The sequence below is a fragment of the Ahaetulla prasina genome, chromosome 8 (assembly GCF_028640845.1).
Source record: "Ahaetulla prasina isolate Xishuangbanna chromosome 8, ASM2864084v1, whole genome shotgun sequence".
In the NCBI taxonomy this organism is placed as follows: domain Eukaryota; kingdom Metazoa; phylum Chordata; class Lepidosauria; order Squamata; family Colubridae; genus Ahaetulla; species Ahaetulla prasina.
The window spans coordinates 15,132,299-15,149,456 of NC_080546.1; the positions used below are offsets into that span (position 1 = coordinate 15,132,299).

The 17,158-nt window shown below is 40.4% G+C and overlaps 1 protein-coding gene across 6 annotated transcripts in view; it reads right to left on the reverse strand.

Annotated features, from left to right (window-relative positions):
• Nucleotides 1-17,158, reverse strand: part of WDFY3 (WD repeat and FYVE domain containing 3) — a 204,679-nt gene that overhangs the window by 55,943 nt on the left and 131,578 nt on the right. For all 6 annotated transcript variants that reach the window (XM_058192067.1, XM_058192065.1, XM_058192066.1 and 3 more), the window contains 8 exons: nucleotides 16,577-16,650; nucleotides 15,550-15,711; nucleotides 13,697-13,791; nucleotides 12,268-12,388; nucleotides 9,875-10,092; nucleotides 7,318-7,553; nucleotides 4,417-4,551; nucleotides 1,845-2,024 (listed from right to left, as the gene is read on the reverse strand). In XM_058192067.1, the coding sequence (XP_058048050.1) occupies nucleotides 1,845-2,024; nucleotides 4,417-4,551; nucleotides 7,318-7,553; nucleotides 9,875-10,092; nucleotides 12,268-12,388; nucleotides 13,697-13,791; nucleotides 15,550-15,711; nucleotides 16,577-16,650 (1,221 nt within the window). The remainder of the gene's footprint in view (nucleotides 1-1,844; nucleotides 2,025-4,416; nucleotides 4,552-7,317; nucleotides 7,554-9,874; nucleotides 10,093-12,267; nucleotides 12,389-13,696; nucleotides 13,792-15,549; nucleotides 15,712-16,576; nucleotides 16,651-17,158) is intronic.

The window sequence follows — 17,158 nt, forward strand, 5'->3', positions numbered from 1 at the left end:
TTGAATACAGAATGTTGTTATGACTAACTTTCTACCGCTCCAACAACAACCTCCCAACTTCCCTAGCTAAAATATGTGGCAGTTAAGAAGCAAAAAGAAAATTGCCTTCCAAAACTGATACGTGGAGAAGGTAGTCTTGATTAATGTACTGCAATGCAAGTAGATAAATACTTGGAAGCCAGAGGCATCCTATGGTCAAGTAACTATGATACAGCAAAAAACCATCCCACTGTCACTGAGCCTAGAACAGCAGATGGTGCTAAGGAGGCCTACAAGCTGTCTATTGTCACAAAGGATTTAGACAACTGCTCTGTCCTTCCTTCTTCCATACAGAGACATGAAGCACGGTAGAGTGACTTTAATTTGGGCTTTGGCCGAATGGGAAAATTTCATATTATAAAAACCATGCCTCTAGAAAGGTACCTGCTGAGAATATGATACAGACGGAAAGAGATTCAGCAGAAATCTACCCAAGCAAAATATTCTATTGAACAAAATTTATACATGATAATAAGCAGATTAAATTCCTTAATTACGAGTTAAGAAGATACTGGAAAGGACATAATGAAAGCAGTATAATTATCCACCCAGAATGTTCAGCCGCTGTTGTCAATATAGTACACAAAGAAAAAAGAAAAAATAACTTGATGATGTGTGGCTTAAACCTTCACTCTCAAAGGTTAAAGTCGTATCAAGTGTTAATTCCCTTGTGACAGCTGCAAAGCCTCTTGAATCTGACGGTATTAATCTGTGTATGAGATTTCACAAAGGTCTCAAAAGCTCCCTAACAGCGCTGAAAATAATGTTTTTCTTCCCTTTAGCCTCTTAAACACAAAGATGCATAATACTCTAATGCTGGGACCTGTCCAGCCAATTGTGGCTTGCCAAAATTTCAGGTTTTTCCTCATGTAAGACTTAGTGCTGAACTGGGGATGTTAGGCACCCATAAACATTAAGCAAGTTTCAAAAATGAGAAATCATCTTTGCATGATATAGATAAAATATGTTAAAATTATATTTCGGTGCCAACCCTGCAATCTACTCCAATCAGCCCCACATATGCAGATCTCAACTGAACCATTTTGCTATAATTTTAACATATTTTATCTATATGTTAAATTATTGTATTTTATTCCAATTTCATTTTAAATTGTATTTTATCCAATTCCATTTTAAACTGCTTTTATCAGATTTTAGTAATTTGTTTCTGGAACTCTGCACTTTGATATGGCCCAAGGGCTAATCAATAAATAAAGATATAACATCTTTGCATGAATACAGCTGGTATTTACAGCTGAGATGGCTCTCAGTAATTTCCCTGCTGATAAATCTTTCTATTCAATTCTATTTATATTTGCTAATTAAATACTCAAACTTGAAACTTGCTTAATGTTATGGGTGCCTAATTTCCATACCATAAAAGGTAAGGTAAAGGTTCCCCTCGCACAAATGTGCTAGCCGTTCCCAACTCTAGGGGGCGGTGCTCATCTCTGTTTCAAAACCGAAGAGCTAGCACTGTTGAAGACGTCTCTGTGGTCATGTGGCCGGCATGACTAAACGCCAAAGGTGCATGGAACACTAGTTACCTTCCCACCAAAGGTGGTCCCTATTTTTCTACTTGCATTTTTTACATGCTTTCGAACTGTTAGGTTGGCAAAAGCTGGGACAAATAACAGGAGCTCACCCCGTTACGCAGCACTAAGGAATCGAACCGCTGAACTGCCGACCTTTCGATCAACAAGCGTCTTAGCTACCGCGTCCCAGTTTCCATACCATAGATACCAAATAATTAGAGGTTTTGGGTTGTTGTTGTTTTAAAGAGAAGGGATTATTTTGTTTCCTACCATTTCTGAATATGGCCGAATGTTGAAAGGGAACACGGTAGCTGCCAGCGCACAAAGAAAATCTGGGCTCATCCACATTGAAGCTAAATCTGGAACATTATGATACAGGTATCGAAAAAACTGCATCAAGGTAACTGGATATTCGCGAAGCCAAGAACCTTCTTCCTCTGACTGCCAAGGCTGCAGAGCAAGGAAACATTAGAAACTTTAGTCATTTCAAAGATAAAATAATGTGAAATAACAACGTGGTGCATTATCTAAAGCAGAACTGCATTAGCCAAGACACAATGTATTGACTAGAGTTGCATCTCTAACAGTAAAATTTATTGAGTAATTAACCCTATGTATTATTCACTGGAGCATCGAGGGAGGGAGAGAGAGAGGGAGGGAGGGGGAGGGAGGGGGAAGGAGAGAGAAGAGAGAGATGTTAATATGTGACGTTTTACTAACTATGGTGTACAATATAAAGAAAATTAGCTTGGACCAAGACCATCCACCAGTTTCCACTAAGTATGCATGGATGGATAACTTTTTTTTATTTTAGATTTTTATCCTGTCTTTATTACTTAAAAAAAAAATCAAGGTAGAGAACATACATAATATTCCTTCTTCCTCCTCCTCCTATTTTTCCCACAGCAACAACCCTGAAAATTGAGGGGTTTTTTTAAAAGGGAAGAGAGAGAGAGAATGTGTGTGTGTCTGTCTGTCTGTCTGTTTGTCCGTCTCCCGGTTTCTAGCCCAGCACCTTAACCACTACACCAAACTAGTGTAACTGGTTTCTTTTTAGCATTATTGATTTCATAAGGAGTATCTTTTTCTTAATGAATGCCACTTTGCTAAGCACAAATCTGCTTCTACTTTGCAACAAGACCTCAGCAAAACACTTATTAATGTTGGCTTTATCGAGCAGTGCTTTAGAGTTTGCTAGACTGTGGATATTTAATTTGATAGACTGTGATGTCATTAATTTATTGTTTAAAGAAAACTATCTCATAAAAGTTAATTATTAATAATACAATACAGTGCAATAACACTTTATTAATTTATCGTATCAACGTATTTAATTATTACTGTTAAACACAGATGAAGTCATGGAAAAACTTGGGGTGGCGAATAGGTAGAAAGATATGACAATCGTAAAAATAAAATGTCTGGTAAATCCCTTTTAATCTTAAGTTCCAATCTTCTTCTTTTAATCTGATTCCCTGTACCCTTCACATTCCATGACATTATTTTTATAACTCCCATTTAAAATATAAATTTTTTAATCCTATCCCCGCATCTTCCTTTCTGTGCCCACCACCCGACATTAAACTACCATATAACCTATATTTAACATATAAACAACAATAAGAGAACAGAAAAAAAAACAAAAAACAAGACAAACAATAAAGTACAAACAATCTTCTTCCCCCACATCCTCATCGGTTTCGCCTCTATAAAGAGAATGGGGGAGAGGGGACGTGCCAATGCCCGGGCCACTTCTTTCGGGCTGTCTATTTAAATTCATCACTCAAAAAAAAAGATAGCGATGATTCTCTCCGCATTCAACCGTATTTTCCAAGACTCTTATCTGCTTCTTCTCCTACTGTATCCTCACGACTCTTCTTCTGTTCAACCAACACAGGTGATATTTCTTTCCTCTTTAACCCTTTAGAGTCTTGCCCTCCAATAGCCCTTTTTCTTCTTCTGAGATTGATGTTTCCGTATGTTCCACCCATCTTAAGCATTTGATCTTTTATCTCCATTAAATCCTCCATCTCAATCAGTCCAAGCTCCCGTAAATATAATAATGCATCTATATCTGGGGTGATTGTACGCATCCTTCCTTTATAAAAAATTTTCAATTGTTGTGGTGGCCTCCAATTGTATTTAATTCCATTATCTCTCAAAACTTTTGTGATTGGTTTTAAAAAAAATCTCCATGCCCTTTCTTCTCTTGATATATCCGGGAAGACTTGAATACATAATTGGGCTTATTATCAGGGGATGACTTATTTTGGGGGAAACAGGGTAATTTTTCTGAAAGAAAGGGAAGTCACTTGTATTTACATCTCTCTGCCCATCCATCCATGAGCAAAAAACAAAACAAAAAACAAAAAAACTGTTCCTTGTGAGTCAGGTTGGGAGAAATAATATCGATGAATGGCTGAAGCTAGACTGAACCTTATTCTCCTCTATCCTAGACCAATACTTTTAACATATTAAACTCTCTTGTTTTTACTTATTGCCAAAACAGAGGTGTCCAACCTTGGCAACTTTAAGTTCTGTGAACTGCAATTCCAGAATGATGGCTGAAGTCCAGAAGTCTTAAAATTGCCAAGGTTGGACACCCAATCCCATGGCCTAAAATATTGCATCCATTAATGGCATCACGAAAGCAACTACTGCCAAGGAGTAGGATAGAATTTTGTTGGAGTTTAAAATGAGTTTTCAACATTCGTTTGTAAAGGATTCTACCTTAGAATTTCAAGTAATCTTTTCTTAAACATTTTACAAACAAATGGATAAAATGAACAGGTGAAATATCTCAACTTCTCATGGGAGAACTTCAGAGAGATGCCGTACTTACTGAATTTAGCATGCTCCTAAGCATTCCCAGCAGTAAAAATGCAGCTTCTGTGCAAACACTGTGAATTGAAGCAACCACGGTGCCACTTGACGCAGGAACACCAAATATGAATGTCCAAATTGAATCTAAGTCAAACTTCAGCAGAGAAGGAGAGGAAAAAAAATACAAATTACATCATTCTGTGTTCATTTATAGGCAATCTGTAAATTATTGCAATGCCAAACTTGCCGTTCAAGCGCTTGGTAGTTGAGAGCTATTTGTATAAATCAACCAATGAGAGACGCTCACTTAATCTACCAGAACCGGTACCAATTTCTATTAAGCACTTCATCATAGCTTTATTTATTCAACAATGTTTAAAAACAGATACTTCCAATTCCAAAAAAGCAGATGGTCAAGGAAGCACACATATTGCATCTGTCTAAAAGATTGTGGAAGATTTAGGTTGAATAGGTTTCTGCAAAGAATAAGCAATTTTCAAAAAAGAGGTGCATGCTACAATTACTCCTCAATTCAAAAAGCAAACAAACACCAGTTGATATTCAGACTCCCCATTAACCTGACACTTCCTTCAGCAATGCTTCCATTTTAAAGAAGTGATACAATTTTTCCCTCTAAATTCTTGCGTGTGACAGAGATGTTTTTATGTTTCTCGTAGCAGATTTACATAAACAATTACATGAACTTTGAAGGCTGGAATCAAAATTTTAATGCTTTTAATATATAGATTAATAAACTATATTATATACAGGTAATCCTTGCCTAGGGACCTCTTGTTCAGCGACCACTTGAAATGGAGATGGTGAGGAACAAGTGGTACTTACGACTGGTTTTTGAAGCACTGGCCATCACACATGGTCACATGATTGCAATCTGGCTGTTCGACAACCAACTGCACTTACAATGGTTGTGGCGCCCTGCGGTCATATGTTTGCCATTTGTGACTTTCCCTGCTGGCTTCCCACAAGCAAAGTCAAAGTCAACTTGGAAGCTGATAGGGACAGTGGCAAGTGTCCCCACGTGGCAGTAGCCACCTCTGGTCCCGCCATGCTTGCATCTCACTGGCCATTTGCACCCCCCCCCCTCCACAACCCAGCAGCATCCACCTCCAAGCCCAAAATCGCTCTCATCCTATGTATCCTCCTTCACATGGCAGCAATAAGCTGCCTGCCCACCAACCTGCTTCCAAGTTGTCTGGGACTTGCAACTTCCTGCTGGCTTCCCCATTGACTTTGCTCATTGGAAGCCAGCAGGAAACTGTGAGGTCTTCACTTAATGACCTGTAGTCCTCACTCAACCAACTGAGATTGCCCGGATTTCAGTTGCCAAGTGATGTGATCACCTGACATTGTGCTTCATGTCCACATCACTAAGAGAGAGAAATTCTGGTCTTGATTACCGTAATTAAATGAAGAATCCCTGTACTGAAATTGTATGTGTTTATCATTAATATTTCTATTGGGTTCACTGGAAAGGCTCAAGTAAATCTGACATGTTGTGTGTGAATACAGACTAGTGTCTTTAATTTTGGTTATATGATGCATATTTTGAAAAGTCTATAGGTATAAGATAGGGCAGCTACTGCTGGATCCCATATGAAGATCACACCAGAACAACTAGACACAAGAACAGTTTTTTCCCGAAGGCCATCACTCTGCTAAACAAATAATTCCCTCAACACTGTCAGACTATTTACTGAATCTGCACTACTATTAATCGTTTCATAGTTCCCATCACCAATCTCTTTCCACTTATGACTGTATGACTATAACTTGTTGCTGGCAATCCTTATGATTTATATTGCTATATTGATCATCAATTGTGTTGTAAATGTTGTACCTTGATGAACGTATCTTTTCTTTTATGTACACTGAGAGCATATGCACCAAGACAAATTCCTTGTGTGTCCAATCACACTTGGCCAATAAAAAAAATTCTATTCTATTTTAATTATATCCTTCAATACTAAACTGCTTTACTGTACAGCAACCAAACAGGACAGGTAGAGACTCCAACTTATAGTTAAGACTGTATAAAGAACAATTACAACCAACCTGCCTTCCATAGGAGACCTGTACATTGTGTAGATCAGAAGGAGGGCTGAGAAGATACAGGTGGTCCTCAACTTACAACAGTTCACTTAGTGATCATCCGAAGTTACAACAGCACTGAAAAAGTGACTTATGATCGTTTTTCACACTTCTGACTGTTGCAGCATTCCCCAAGGTGATCATGTGATCAAAATTTAGATGCTTGGCAACCGATTCATATTTATGATGGTTGCAGTGTCCCGGGGTCATGCAACCTTCTGACAAACAAAGTCAACGGGGAAGCCAGATTCACTTAACAACCATGTTACTAAACACCTGCGGCGATTCACTTAACAACCGAAAACTCATAAAATGGAGCGAAACTCACTTAACAAATGTTTAGCTTAGCAACAGAAATTTTGGGGTCGTAAGTTGAGGATTACTTGCAGACCCTCACATCCTGGACATAAACTATTTCAACTCCTCCCCTCAGAATGGCACTGAGTGTCAAAACAACTAGACACGGGGACAGTTTTTTCCTTCGTGCCATCACTCTGCTGAGTACCTAATTCTTACTGTATTGTCTAATGCCTATGTATATCTACCCATGTAGTGTTGCTGTTGTATTATTATTTATCCTTATTATCTTCCTTATTCCCCCCCCCCATTTTATTGTTCTGATGATGATGATGACGACTATTCTGTTGCTTTGCATGTATCCCAAGTGCTTTTGTGAGTTCCTTGTGGGTCAAATCACCCTTGGCCCAAATAAAGTTCAATTCAATTCAATTTAATGCAAAGTTTATTAGAACACTCCCTTTTGCCAGTCATCTCACTGAACCCAGTAGGTATTTTGCTACACGGTTCCTACCTGACCACCCTGGTTGCACCGACTGATGAGGACCGGTGTGCTGAGTTGCAGATTTTCAGGCAGTTCAGCGACTGGCTGCTGTAGGAAAAGCGCCATGAGAAGGAAATACAATGCAGGCACATTTGTGTGCTTCGGAAGAAATGACTGAAGAACTGGGAAGCCTGGGAAATGACAGGCATCTCGATTAATTTCCCTGACAGTTGATCTGCCACCAGCACTCCGGCCGACATTAAAGCCTAAACAGAAAATGAAGAAGAAAAGTTAGATCTGTAATATCAACACTGATTGGAAAAACAAGTCGAATGCCACGCTCAGTATGGTAAATAAATGCTTGCTTATAGAACAATTTTTCTCAATGCCATTTTTATTCAAGTGGATGTTTGAGATTAGTGCTAGGCCATATAAGAGAACTACTCAAAATAAATAGGGGTCTCCAAACTGGCTGAGGAATTCTGGGAGTTGAAGTCCATCAGTCTTAAAGTTGTCAAGTTTGGAAACCGCTGCCTAAAGCAGGGGTCTGCAACCTTAAACACTCATAGAGCCATTTGGATCCGTTTCCCACAGAATTCTCTTTAACATTTTTTTTTGTTTCTGATTAAAAATATTTACTTTATTCTAAAAACTCTGTATACCTTCAACATTCTACAGAACATGCTCTTAACAGCTGATATTTACAGCTTTGCTCATCAGGCACACCCACATTATTAGAACAATGAACAAGGAAGCAATGCTAACTTTGAAGATTTTGTCATTTTAGGATTTTCCATATAGTCCATTTTTGGTCCAATTCTTACACCACAAGAGCAGCTGTGGCCTTTGCTCCCAAGCAGATGCTCAATAACATCAGCTTAATTAGATCATTTGGGAGGGCCTTTAAGGAGAACCCTTGCATACAAATGAACATATGTCACCTCCTACTCAAATATGTCAACATAATGGATTAGCATTCTGGCTCAGTTGTTTTTCCCTATGGCATTCTACCATTAAAGTGGCAAGGGAGACTGTAACAGCATACTCTGCATTTGACACTGTTATAAACTAGTCTCTGAACAAAGTTGTGTTTCACGTTTTTTAGATGAAAACCATTTTTTATAGAATATAAACAGGCCAGTTAAAGATGCTGTGGCTTAGGCAAGCTTTTTCTAAGACACACTGATCAATAATTGTGCATATATGAAATTGTCCACAGGTCTTTTCTAAAGAAATGGAAACTAAGCATAAGGTATCTCCTAGGCTGGCTCATCTAGCCATAAAGTTTTCTGTGTTCTCTCTTTCAGTTAACTGGTTCAGGAGCCAACTCCAATTTGGGAATATGCCAGATGTCAGAAATGACTCTCCCAATAACAGATCAACTGTATAATGGCCACAATATTCAGCCTGGGAAAAAAATGACCCCAACTCTACAAATTGTTGTGACTCTTTAGCGGCCAGCAGAGCTGGCAGCAGATTTGGACAGTGAGGAGGTTGGGGAGGAACATGGGCCAGTTCTGGAGTTTGGGGAAGGCTTGTACGATGGCTCTGAGTCGGAGGCAGAGAGAGGGCCAAGGCCATCTGGTAGTTCTTTGCTGCCTCCAAAATCTCTGGAGTCTGACATCAGCGAGGCAGAAAAACAGCGTGTGCGCATGCAGCGTGTGCGCATGCAGAGAGCTGCCAGGAGACAGGAACAATTAAGGAAAGAGGGACAACTGGGGAGTAAGGCTTGGAGATGATTGGCCCCTCCCATAAGACATAAAAGAGAAGCGAACAGGACGTAAGCGTTTGCAGGAAGCAATTAGTTCATCTGGCCGATTCAAGATTTGAAAATTCTGTTTGTGACTCTATGCCAAGTTTGGCCTTGCCCTGCACCTGGAAATTAGCTCTTTGGCAGCGTTCCACGTGAGATAGGTAGGTGTTGATAACCTTCCTGTGCAAGACTGTTTATCAAGCCTGTAAAGTAATTTACAGCCGTATGAATTAAAGAGGTTTGCCAGGACTAAGTTTGCGCTGTTTAATTTCTAAAAAAGCCTAGGTCAGAACACAAATCCTGATACAATCTTTTGTTAGTAGTACATAGTTAAAATGGCAATTTCCTATATCAAAAAGTATTTTTTTTTTTTACCATTCAGCCTCATGGATTAGTCCAAGTTCTTTTACACAGGTAGTCCTTGACTTACAACCACAATTAAGCCCAAAATTTCCACTACTAAGCAATACAGTTGCTAAGTGAGTTTCACCTCATTTTACAACTTTTGTTGCCACAGCTGTTAAGTGAGTCACTACAGTTATTAAGTTAGGAACACGGTTGTTAAGTGAATCTGGCTCCCCCCCATTGACTCTTGATGGTCAGAAAGTTGCCAAAGGTGGTCACTTGACCCTGGGACACTGCAACAGTCATAAATACATGCCAGTTTCCAAGCGTCCAAATTTTGATCAGGTGACCATGGAGATGCTGCAATGGTCACACGTCACTTTTTTTCCAGTGCCGCTGTAACTTTAAATGGTCACTAAGTGAACTGTTGTAAATTGAGGACTACCTGTCCTGTATTTGGATAACAAGGCAACTTGTGAGGACTCATACCAAGCACGGTTCCAATCTTATTAGTCAATACAGAATCGGTCTGTTCCAGCCAGCCTCCACCACTCAGGCCTTCTTTGAATTTGATGAGGATAGTTGGGTTGCTCAGCAAAACTACCAGAATCCTCATGGCGGCAGTCACTGTAGCTGGATGCAGATGATCTTCCATAAACAGCACAATCCAATCAAAGCCCAGGGTCCGGACCAGCTCTTCGCAAGCCCTAAGGGGAATCCACAGAATTAGCAATCTAGACCAGGGGTCGGCAACCTTAAACACTCAAAAGAGCCACTTGGACCTGTTTCCGAGAGGGAAAAAAAAAACACACTGGGAGCCACAAAACCTGGGTGGGCGTGGCCAACTTGATGTCACTCACTCCCACCCAATCACATGACCACCTAGCCACACCTACCCAGCCACAAAACTATTCTCTATGTCTCGCTCCCTGTCTCCCCCTGTCGTGTCCCACTCCTCCGCTGACGGCTGGGTCCGGGAAATCCGAATCAGGCTTGCCTCTGCAGCTCTGCCCAAAGTCCTAGCAAAGTCCTCAGAGCAGGCAGGAGACCAGTAAGTGACTTCAGCAAGATAAGTTTGACTTTTGCCTGACTCAGAGACTGCCAGAAAGTAGCTCCTTTATATAGGCCATGGGGTGTGGCTCCATGACTCAGCACTCATTAAGGCCTGCCCCTCCCTTCCCTCTGTTGCCTCCGCCTCTCCAATCTTCTGATGCGAGGGTCACTCCAATCAGCTGTTCTTGGGAGTAAACCCTCCTCAGGCTCACCTGCTGTGGAGGAGGGGGAGGGGTCTAGCTGCTCCGTTTGCCTGGGCATGGAGTCAGGGCTGGGGCAGGGAGATGCTCCTTCTTCTGCAGTTTGTGTGGGCATGGAGCCAGGACTTGGGCCGGGAGGCATACATTCCTCAGTGTTGGGGAGCAGGTAAGAAGGCCCCGGCTGCTCTGAGGGCGGGCAAGACACAACACCCCCCCAGTGTCTCTCTCCCTCTGTATCTCTCCCTCTCCCCTCCTCTCTATGTCTGTATGTGACTCTCTCTCTCTCTCTCTCTCTCTCTCTGTATATGTGTGTGTGTCTCTCTCCCCCCTCCCTCCGGGTGATTGTCCTCCTCCTCCCCTCCTCCTCTTGTAACTCCCTGGCCAGCTGTGGCTGAGCTGAGAGTGTTCGCACGCACAGAGAGACTCCAGCCTGAAGTGACAGGAAGTGAAGGCTGCCTTACATGCAAATGTGGCACGAAAGCAGGTACAGGGCAGCTTCATTCCTGCACTCTCCGGCGACCCTTTTCCCCCTCCTCCTCTCAGGACACCCGGGACAGCTGAGCCGGGAGAGTGTGCACGCGTGGGGAGAACCTCATCAAGCGAGCACCAAAACTCAGGAAAGGCGCACATGGGGCAGGAAGCGGCTCGCTTATGGAGGGTCTCTCCATGCGTGCGCACGCTCCCAGCTCAGCCACAGCTGGCCAGGGGGTCACGAAAGGAGTGGGGGAGGAAAGTGCAGGAGCGAAGCTCCCCTGTACCTGCCTTCATGCCACATTTACACGTAAGGCAGCCTTCGCTTCCTGCCGCTTCGGGCTGGAGTCCAAAAGAGAAATAAGAGGGGTGGGGCGAATCAGTGATGGGACAGGGAGCAGAGGGCCCAAAGAGCCGCTTGTGGCTCCGGAGCCGCGGGTTGCCGACCCCTGATCTAGACCAACACTAGACCAAGAATCAAGAATTAAACAATACCCCAATCAAGGAGTTACCAATGCAGACAAACAAGCTAACAGTAAACAATGGCCTAGTCAAGGAATCCCCAAAACCAGGGGTGTCAAACTTGATTTCATTGAGGGCCGCATCAGTGTTGTGTTTGACCTTGGGGGGCCCAGTGAGCGTGGCCAGCTCAACGTCACTCATGTTGGGGGCACCTGTGGTGGCCTGGGCAGGGCTGGAGGATCCACTTTTGCTAGTAGTTTGTTTTGCTAGCACTCTGCCAGCCAAAAGGCCCCCGCGTGCAGCCCTCCTAAGCTCTGTTTTCGCTGAGTTTGACACCCCTGCCCAAGACCATTCTCATTAACACTGACAGGGCAAGCCACTAGTATATAAAAATAAAAATAAATCCCACTCCCTCCTAAAATTGATGACGTTACTAGTTTGGTAATGAAATGTCTGCAAGAAAATCACCAAGCTCGAAGAACAGCAAGGACCCCACAACTGGCAATATTTCAGGGGGAAAAAAGGGTTAACAAGATTTAGTGTTTTGCTCCCCAGCATTTTATTTGCACTGTTATGCCATATGATGTTGCTCACATGGATTTGTTGCTGTCCGCTGATACAAAAGTAGAATCGTCCTGGATTTTGTTACAGTTACGTCTATAAAAAAATAAATAAATCTAGATTATGTGTACTCACTGTAAATTGACGCTTGTTTTTTCTTTAGATGTGTACATAAGCTTCAGCAGGATATCCAGCAATCTGTTTCTCAGAAGAATAAGATTTGCAGAAACCAGACCTCCAAAATCTTCCTCAGTTCCTAAAATACAAGTTATTGCTTTGAAGAAGGCAATTTTGAACACTCCTGCAAAGATTATTTTCTAAAATAATGTCAGAGTCAAAATGGCTTCAGTTAGGTCAGCTTCAGAGTTGGAACCCTGAGAAGTCAGTTGATGTTAAACGCATAATCCATCTAGCTAACAAATATTTTCCCAGTTTTATTGCACGGGAAATGTTCTAAAATGCTCTGAAGATTACAAGATGAAACAATTATAGATGAAGAAAAAGAAGAAAATTTACTAATGCATTCATTTTAGAATTATACACACATTATTATATATGTATTGTAAATTTAGTTCTACAGAGGAATTATTGAATCTGTCATCTGCCCCTCTATAACTGTCTGGTTCGGTTCTGCAACCCAACAAGAAAAACACAGACTTCAGAGGATCATTAGAACTGCAGAAAAAATAATGGCTACCAACCTGCCTTCCACTGAGGACCTGTATGCTGCACGAGTCAAAAAGAGGGCCGTAAAAATATTTACAGATCCCTCACATCCTGACATAAACTGTTTCAACTCCTACCCTCAAAACAATTCTACAGAGCACTGCACACCAGAACAACTAGACACAAGAACAGTTTCTTCCCGAATGCCATCACTCTGCTAAACAAATAATTCCCTCAACACTGTCAAACTATTTACTAAATCTGCACTACCGTTAATCTTCTCATCGTTCCCATCACCCATCTCTTTCCACTTATGACTGTAACTTTGTTGCTTGTATCCTTACAATTTATACTGATATTGATTGCTTTCTGATTGCTTATTTGTACCTAATGACTATTATTAAGTGTTGTACCTTATGATTCTTGATGAATTTATCTTTTCTTTTATGTACATTGAGAGCATATGCACCAAGACAAATTCCTTGTGTGTCCAATCACACTTGACCAATAAAAACTTCTATCTATCTTTTGTAAATAAATATAGACAAGCTGCAGAAAATAAGTGTAAGCTAATCTACCAATGTACAGCTAAGCAAGTTCAGATGTAAATAGTCTTTTAGTATTATAACATTTTTGTGCTTAGTATAAATTTTGACTGGTGTAAAAAGGGTTGTAATATCCGGTGCGGTCTCATGGTACCTGCTTAACAACTAGCACGCCTTATGACTGTAATTTCAGTCTCAATTACTTTCATAAGTCAAGGACTACCTGCACACCAAAGAATGAAAAGCATGAGCTTAAAAAAAACAAAAAACACACACACACACACATTAAATGCTAATGCAAAAATACATCTCAACTTCTCTTTCACTCTTCCCTTGAACCTGGAACTACTTACCAGTGTCAAGCTTCTCTTCATTGTTCATCTCCATGACTACAAATTTCTCACAGACCGCGAATGTAGGCAAAGTAGAAGCGATGAACTGTCCAAACCTTGAAAAATAGAAGGAGGAAAATGGCAGGCACTTGTGTGACAAATAAGAGTTCAATTTTGCTCGTTGTTAACATCAGTAAAATAACACTAAGTGGCAATGGATTAAAAAAATGTAGATTCTGGTGACAGCCAATTTAAAATTAAAATTGCCTTGGTCTAACATAATATGGTCTAACATTTTAAAATTTGGGGTTTTATTCTAAATGTTTTAATTCGGCCATTTGTGTAATAAGTTTTTTAATTATGGTTTTATGTGTATATTGCTGTTGTTTTTTACTATGGCTGTAAACCGCCCTGAGTCCTTCGGGAGAAGGGCGGTATAAAAATTTAATAAATAAAAATAAAATAAAATAAATAATATCCTTCCTCACTCGACCGAAACATTGCTTGTACTGCTGGAGGTTCTAGTATTGAGATGTCAGAACGCAACTTAGTTTGGAAAGGTGACTTGTAAAAGCCAAGACACATGTGATAATGCACAATTGTTACGTCTAAATAGTAAATTATGTATTTTAAATCAATTATATATCTGTAGATAAACTATGGGATTATCATTTTGGAACTGACATGGATTTTGGAATGCAAAAATATATTACATTTTCCAAACATTAAATTACATTTTCCAAGCATGATAAAAATTTATACAGGTAGTCCTCATCTTATGACCACAATTGAGCCCAAAACTTTTGTTGCTAAGCCAAACATTTGCTATGTGAGTTTTGTCCCATTTTATGACCTTTCTTGCCACAGATGTTAAGTGAATCACTGCAGTTGGTAAGTTAGTAAGAAGGTTGTTAAGTGAATCTGGCTTCCCTATTGACTTTGCTTGCTAAAAGGTAGCAAAAGGTGATCACATAACCCTGGGACACGGCTGCCGTCATAAATATGAGTGAGTTGCCAGGCATCTGAATCTGAGACCATGGGAATGTAGTAACAGTCATAAGCAGGGGTGGGCTGCTGGGGGTTTGCAGGGGTTCGGGAGAACCTCTAGCTAAAATTCTGTGCAGTTCGGAGAACCCCCAAATCCCACTCCTGGTTGGCCCCTCCCACTCCGCCCCTCCCCTCCCAGGAGTCCCCACGTGGTCCGTTTTGGATGCAAGTAAGTGCAGGGCGTGCACGGAGGCTTGGGGAGGGCGAAAAACAGGCATACCGAAAGTTCAGGAAGGGAAAGTAAGGGCGAAAAACGACCCCGTTTTCGGTCTCCAGAGCCTGGGGAGGGCAAAAATGCCCTACCCCCCCCCCCCATGGTGCAGGAGGCCGACTAGGCCAGGGGTCTCCAATTTTGGTCCCTTTAAGACTTGTGGACCAACTCCCAGAGTCCCTCAGCCAGGAAAGCTGGCTGAGGAACTCTGGGAATTGAAGTCCACAAGTCTTAAAGGGACCAAGGTTAGAGATTCCTGGACTAGGCCATACCCGCCATAGCTACACCCACCCAGAAACCGAGCAGAGAACCCCTTGCTAAATTTTCTGAAGCCCATCCCTGGTCAAAAGTGTGAAATATGGTCATAAGTCATTGTTTTCAGTGCAATTGTAACTTTGAACGGTGACTAAATAAACTGTTTTAAATCGAGGACTACCTGCAGTAAGATTCTTATTGCTACTATCCAGTAGATTCTGGTCCTGTTTTAAACATTTTTCTCCTCATAGAAAAATCTCACACATTTCTATGTGGGACCAGAGAAATAGGCCCCCTCAGAGGTACCAGCCCACTGTCTAAATTTTGTAGGAAGAAAATCCATAGTGAATCTCAATGGTACCTGAGTAAGTCATTGCTGCTAGGAAACCCCTGAAGCAAATAGCTTAAAACATTGCTAATAGCGGCAATGGTTGGCTGTGACAAAGACATATCTCGAAGAGTGAGCAAGAGTTTTGGGATCAGCTGGAATTCCCTCATCAGTTTTGCATTTTTTGACGCTTCGCTGTAAGAGAAAGAACAATGTAATAAATAAGAAAATCATTGTCATTCTCACTGAAAATGATAAACTTCTCATATTTACAACTCACATAATAAATTATTTGTGGAGAGGCAATAATATTGATGCATCAATCAGCAGATCTATCAATTGAGAAATCTGCATGGCCGGTATCATATTGTACTACTTAATTCAAAAATACCCACATTTATTTATTTAGTTAGCCCAATTATTATAGCCAAATATTTTGCATTGGTTGATACCTTTTACGGTTAGCTATTTTACATAGGTTCCTAATAGAATGAAAGTTGAATGCTGTTTATCTCTTCTATGCCCCAGCTCTGGACATCACTTCTGAATACAAAGAAATCCGTTAAACATTTTGGAAGATAAGATCTGCTCATATATTTGTAGTTTCCATGACTGATTTCAAAACCAAGCATTATTTGAATGAGATCTTCAAGAGAAAGTGCTCTATTTTCTGCAGAGCCGTACATTTAACTGTAGTTAGTGTGTGTGTGTAAAGGTGTACAGTATGTAATTATACTTATGTATTACTCTGTGTTCAAAGTGCAAACATAGCACCTGCCTACAATACCTGAATTAGAGCATTGTGCACCTCTACATTCTAAAATTTCATTTGGTGATTTAATCCAAACAACTATGCAGATTTAACATATATTTTATCATGATAAGATAAGATATCTTTCCTACTCCTCCATCACCTCGAAAACAAACCACCACAGAAAATTAATCAAGTTGTATAAGAGCATTAAATCAAGCAACATTTTCTGTGAGTACTGATGGAGGAAAAAAATTTGGAGTGTTAAATTTCTTATACTGTTTATAAAACAATACTTATCAATGTTACCTGGACTCAGTAAGAAGTTCGATGAAATGTTCAAATAATGAAAGATGAAGTTCGTAGGGGGCGTGAAGCCAAACCTGAAATGCAAAAATATTTCTAATTCTTACATGCTGTTAATTTGGCAGATAATACTGCTACCAAAATATTTCCCTGAAGTATATCCATTAGGAGTTGAGCCCAGCTAATACTTCATCGTCATTCTAGATTAGCAAAATCACAAACAATTTTCTTGATTCTGCTTTAAGATTTACTTTATGACATTATTCTGTAAAAAAAAATATATACAGTCTAAATAACAGTTCACCAATTTAGTTTTCCTTCATCAAAGAAATTTCCAGGCCAAGGCTGCTCACTGGTCTAAGAAAACAAAATTGGTTTATTTTGACTGGCTCTGAATGTAACACAAGCCAAGCCTATGAATATTATAATCAATTTTCTATTGCAAATTCAAAGATTTGCATATTGTGTCTCCCCACTAAAATAGTTTTGAAAGGTTTATAGAAAAGTTATTATGCTAAATATAATTGAACGTAACTCTGTTCATATCTAATAATTTTCAATGAACTCCATGAAACTATTTCCAGT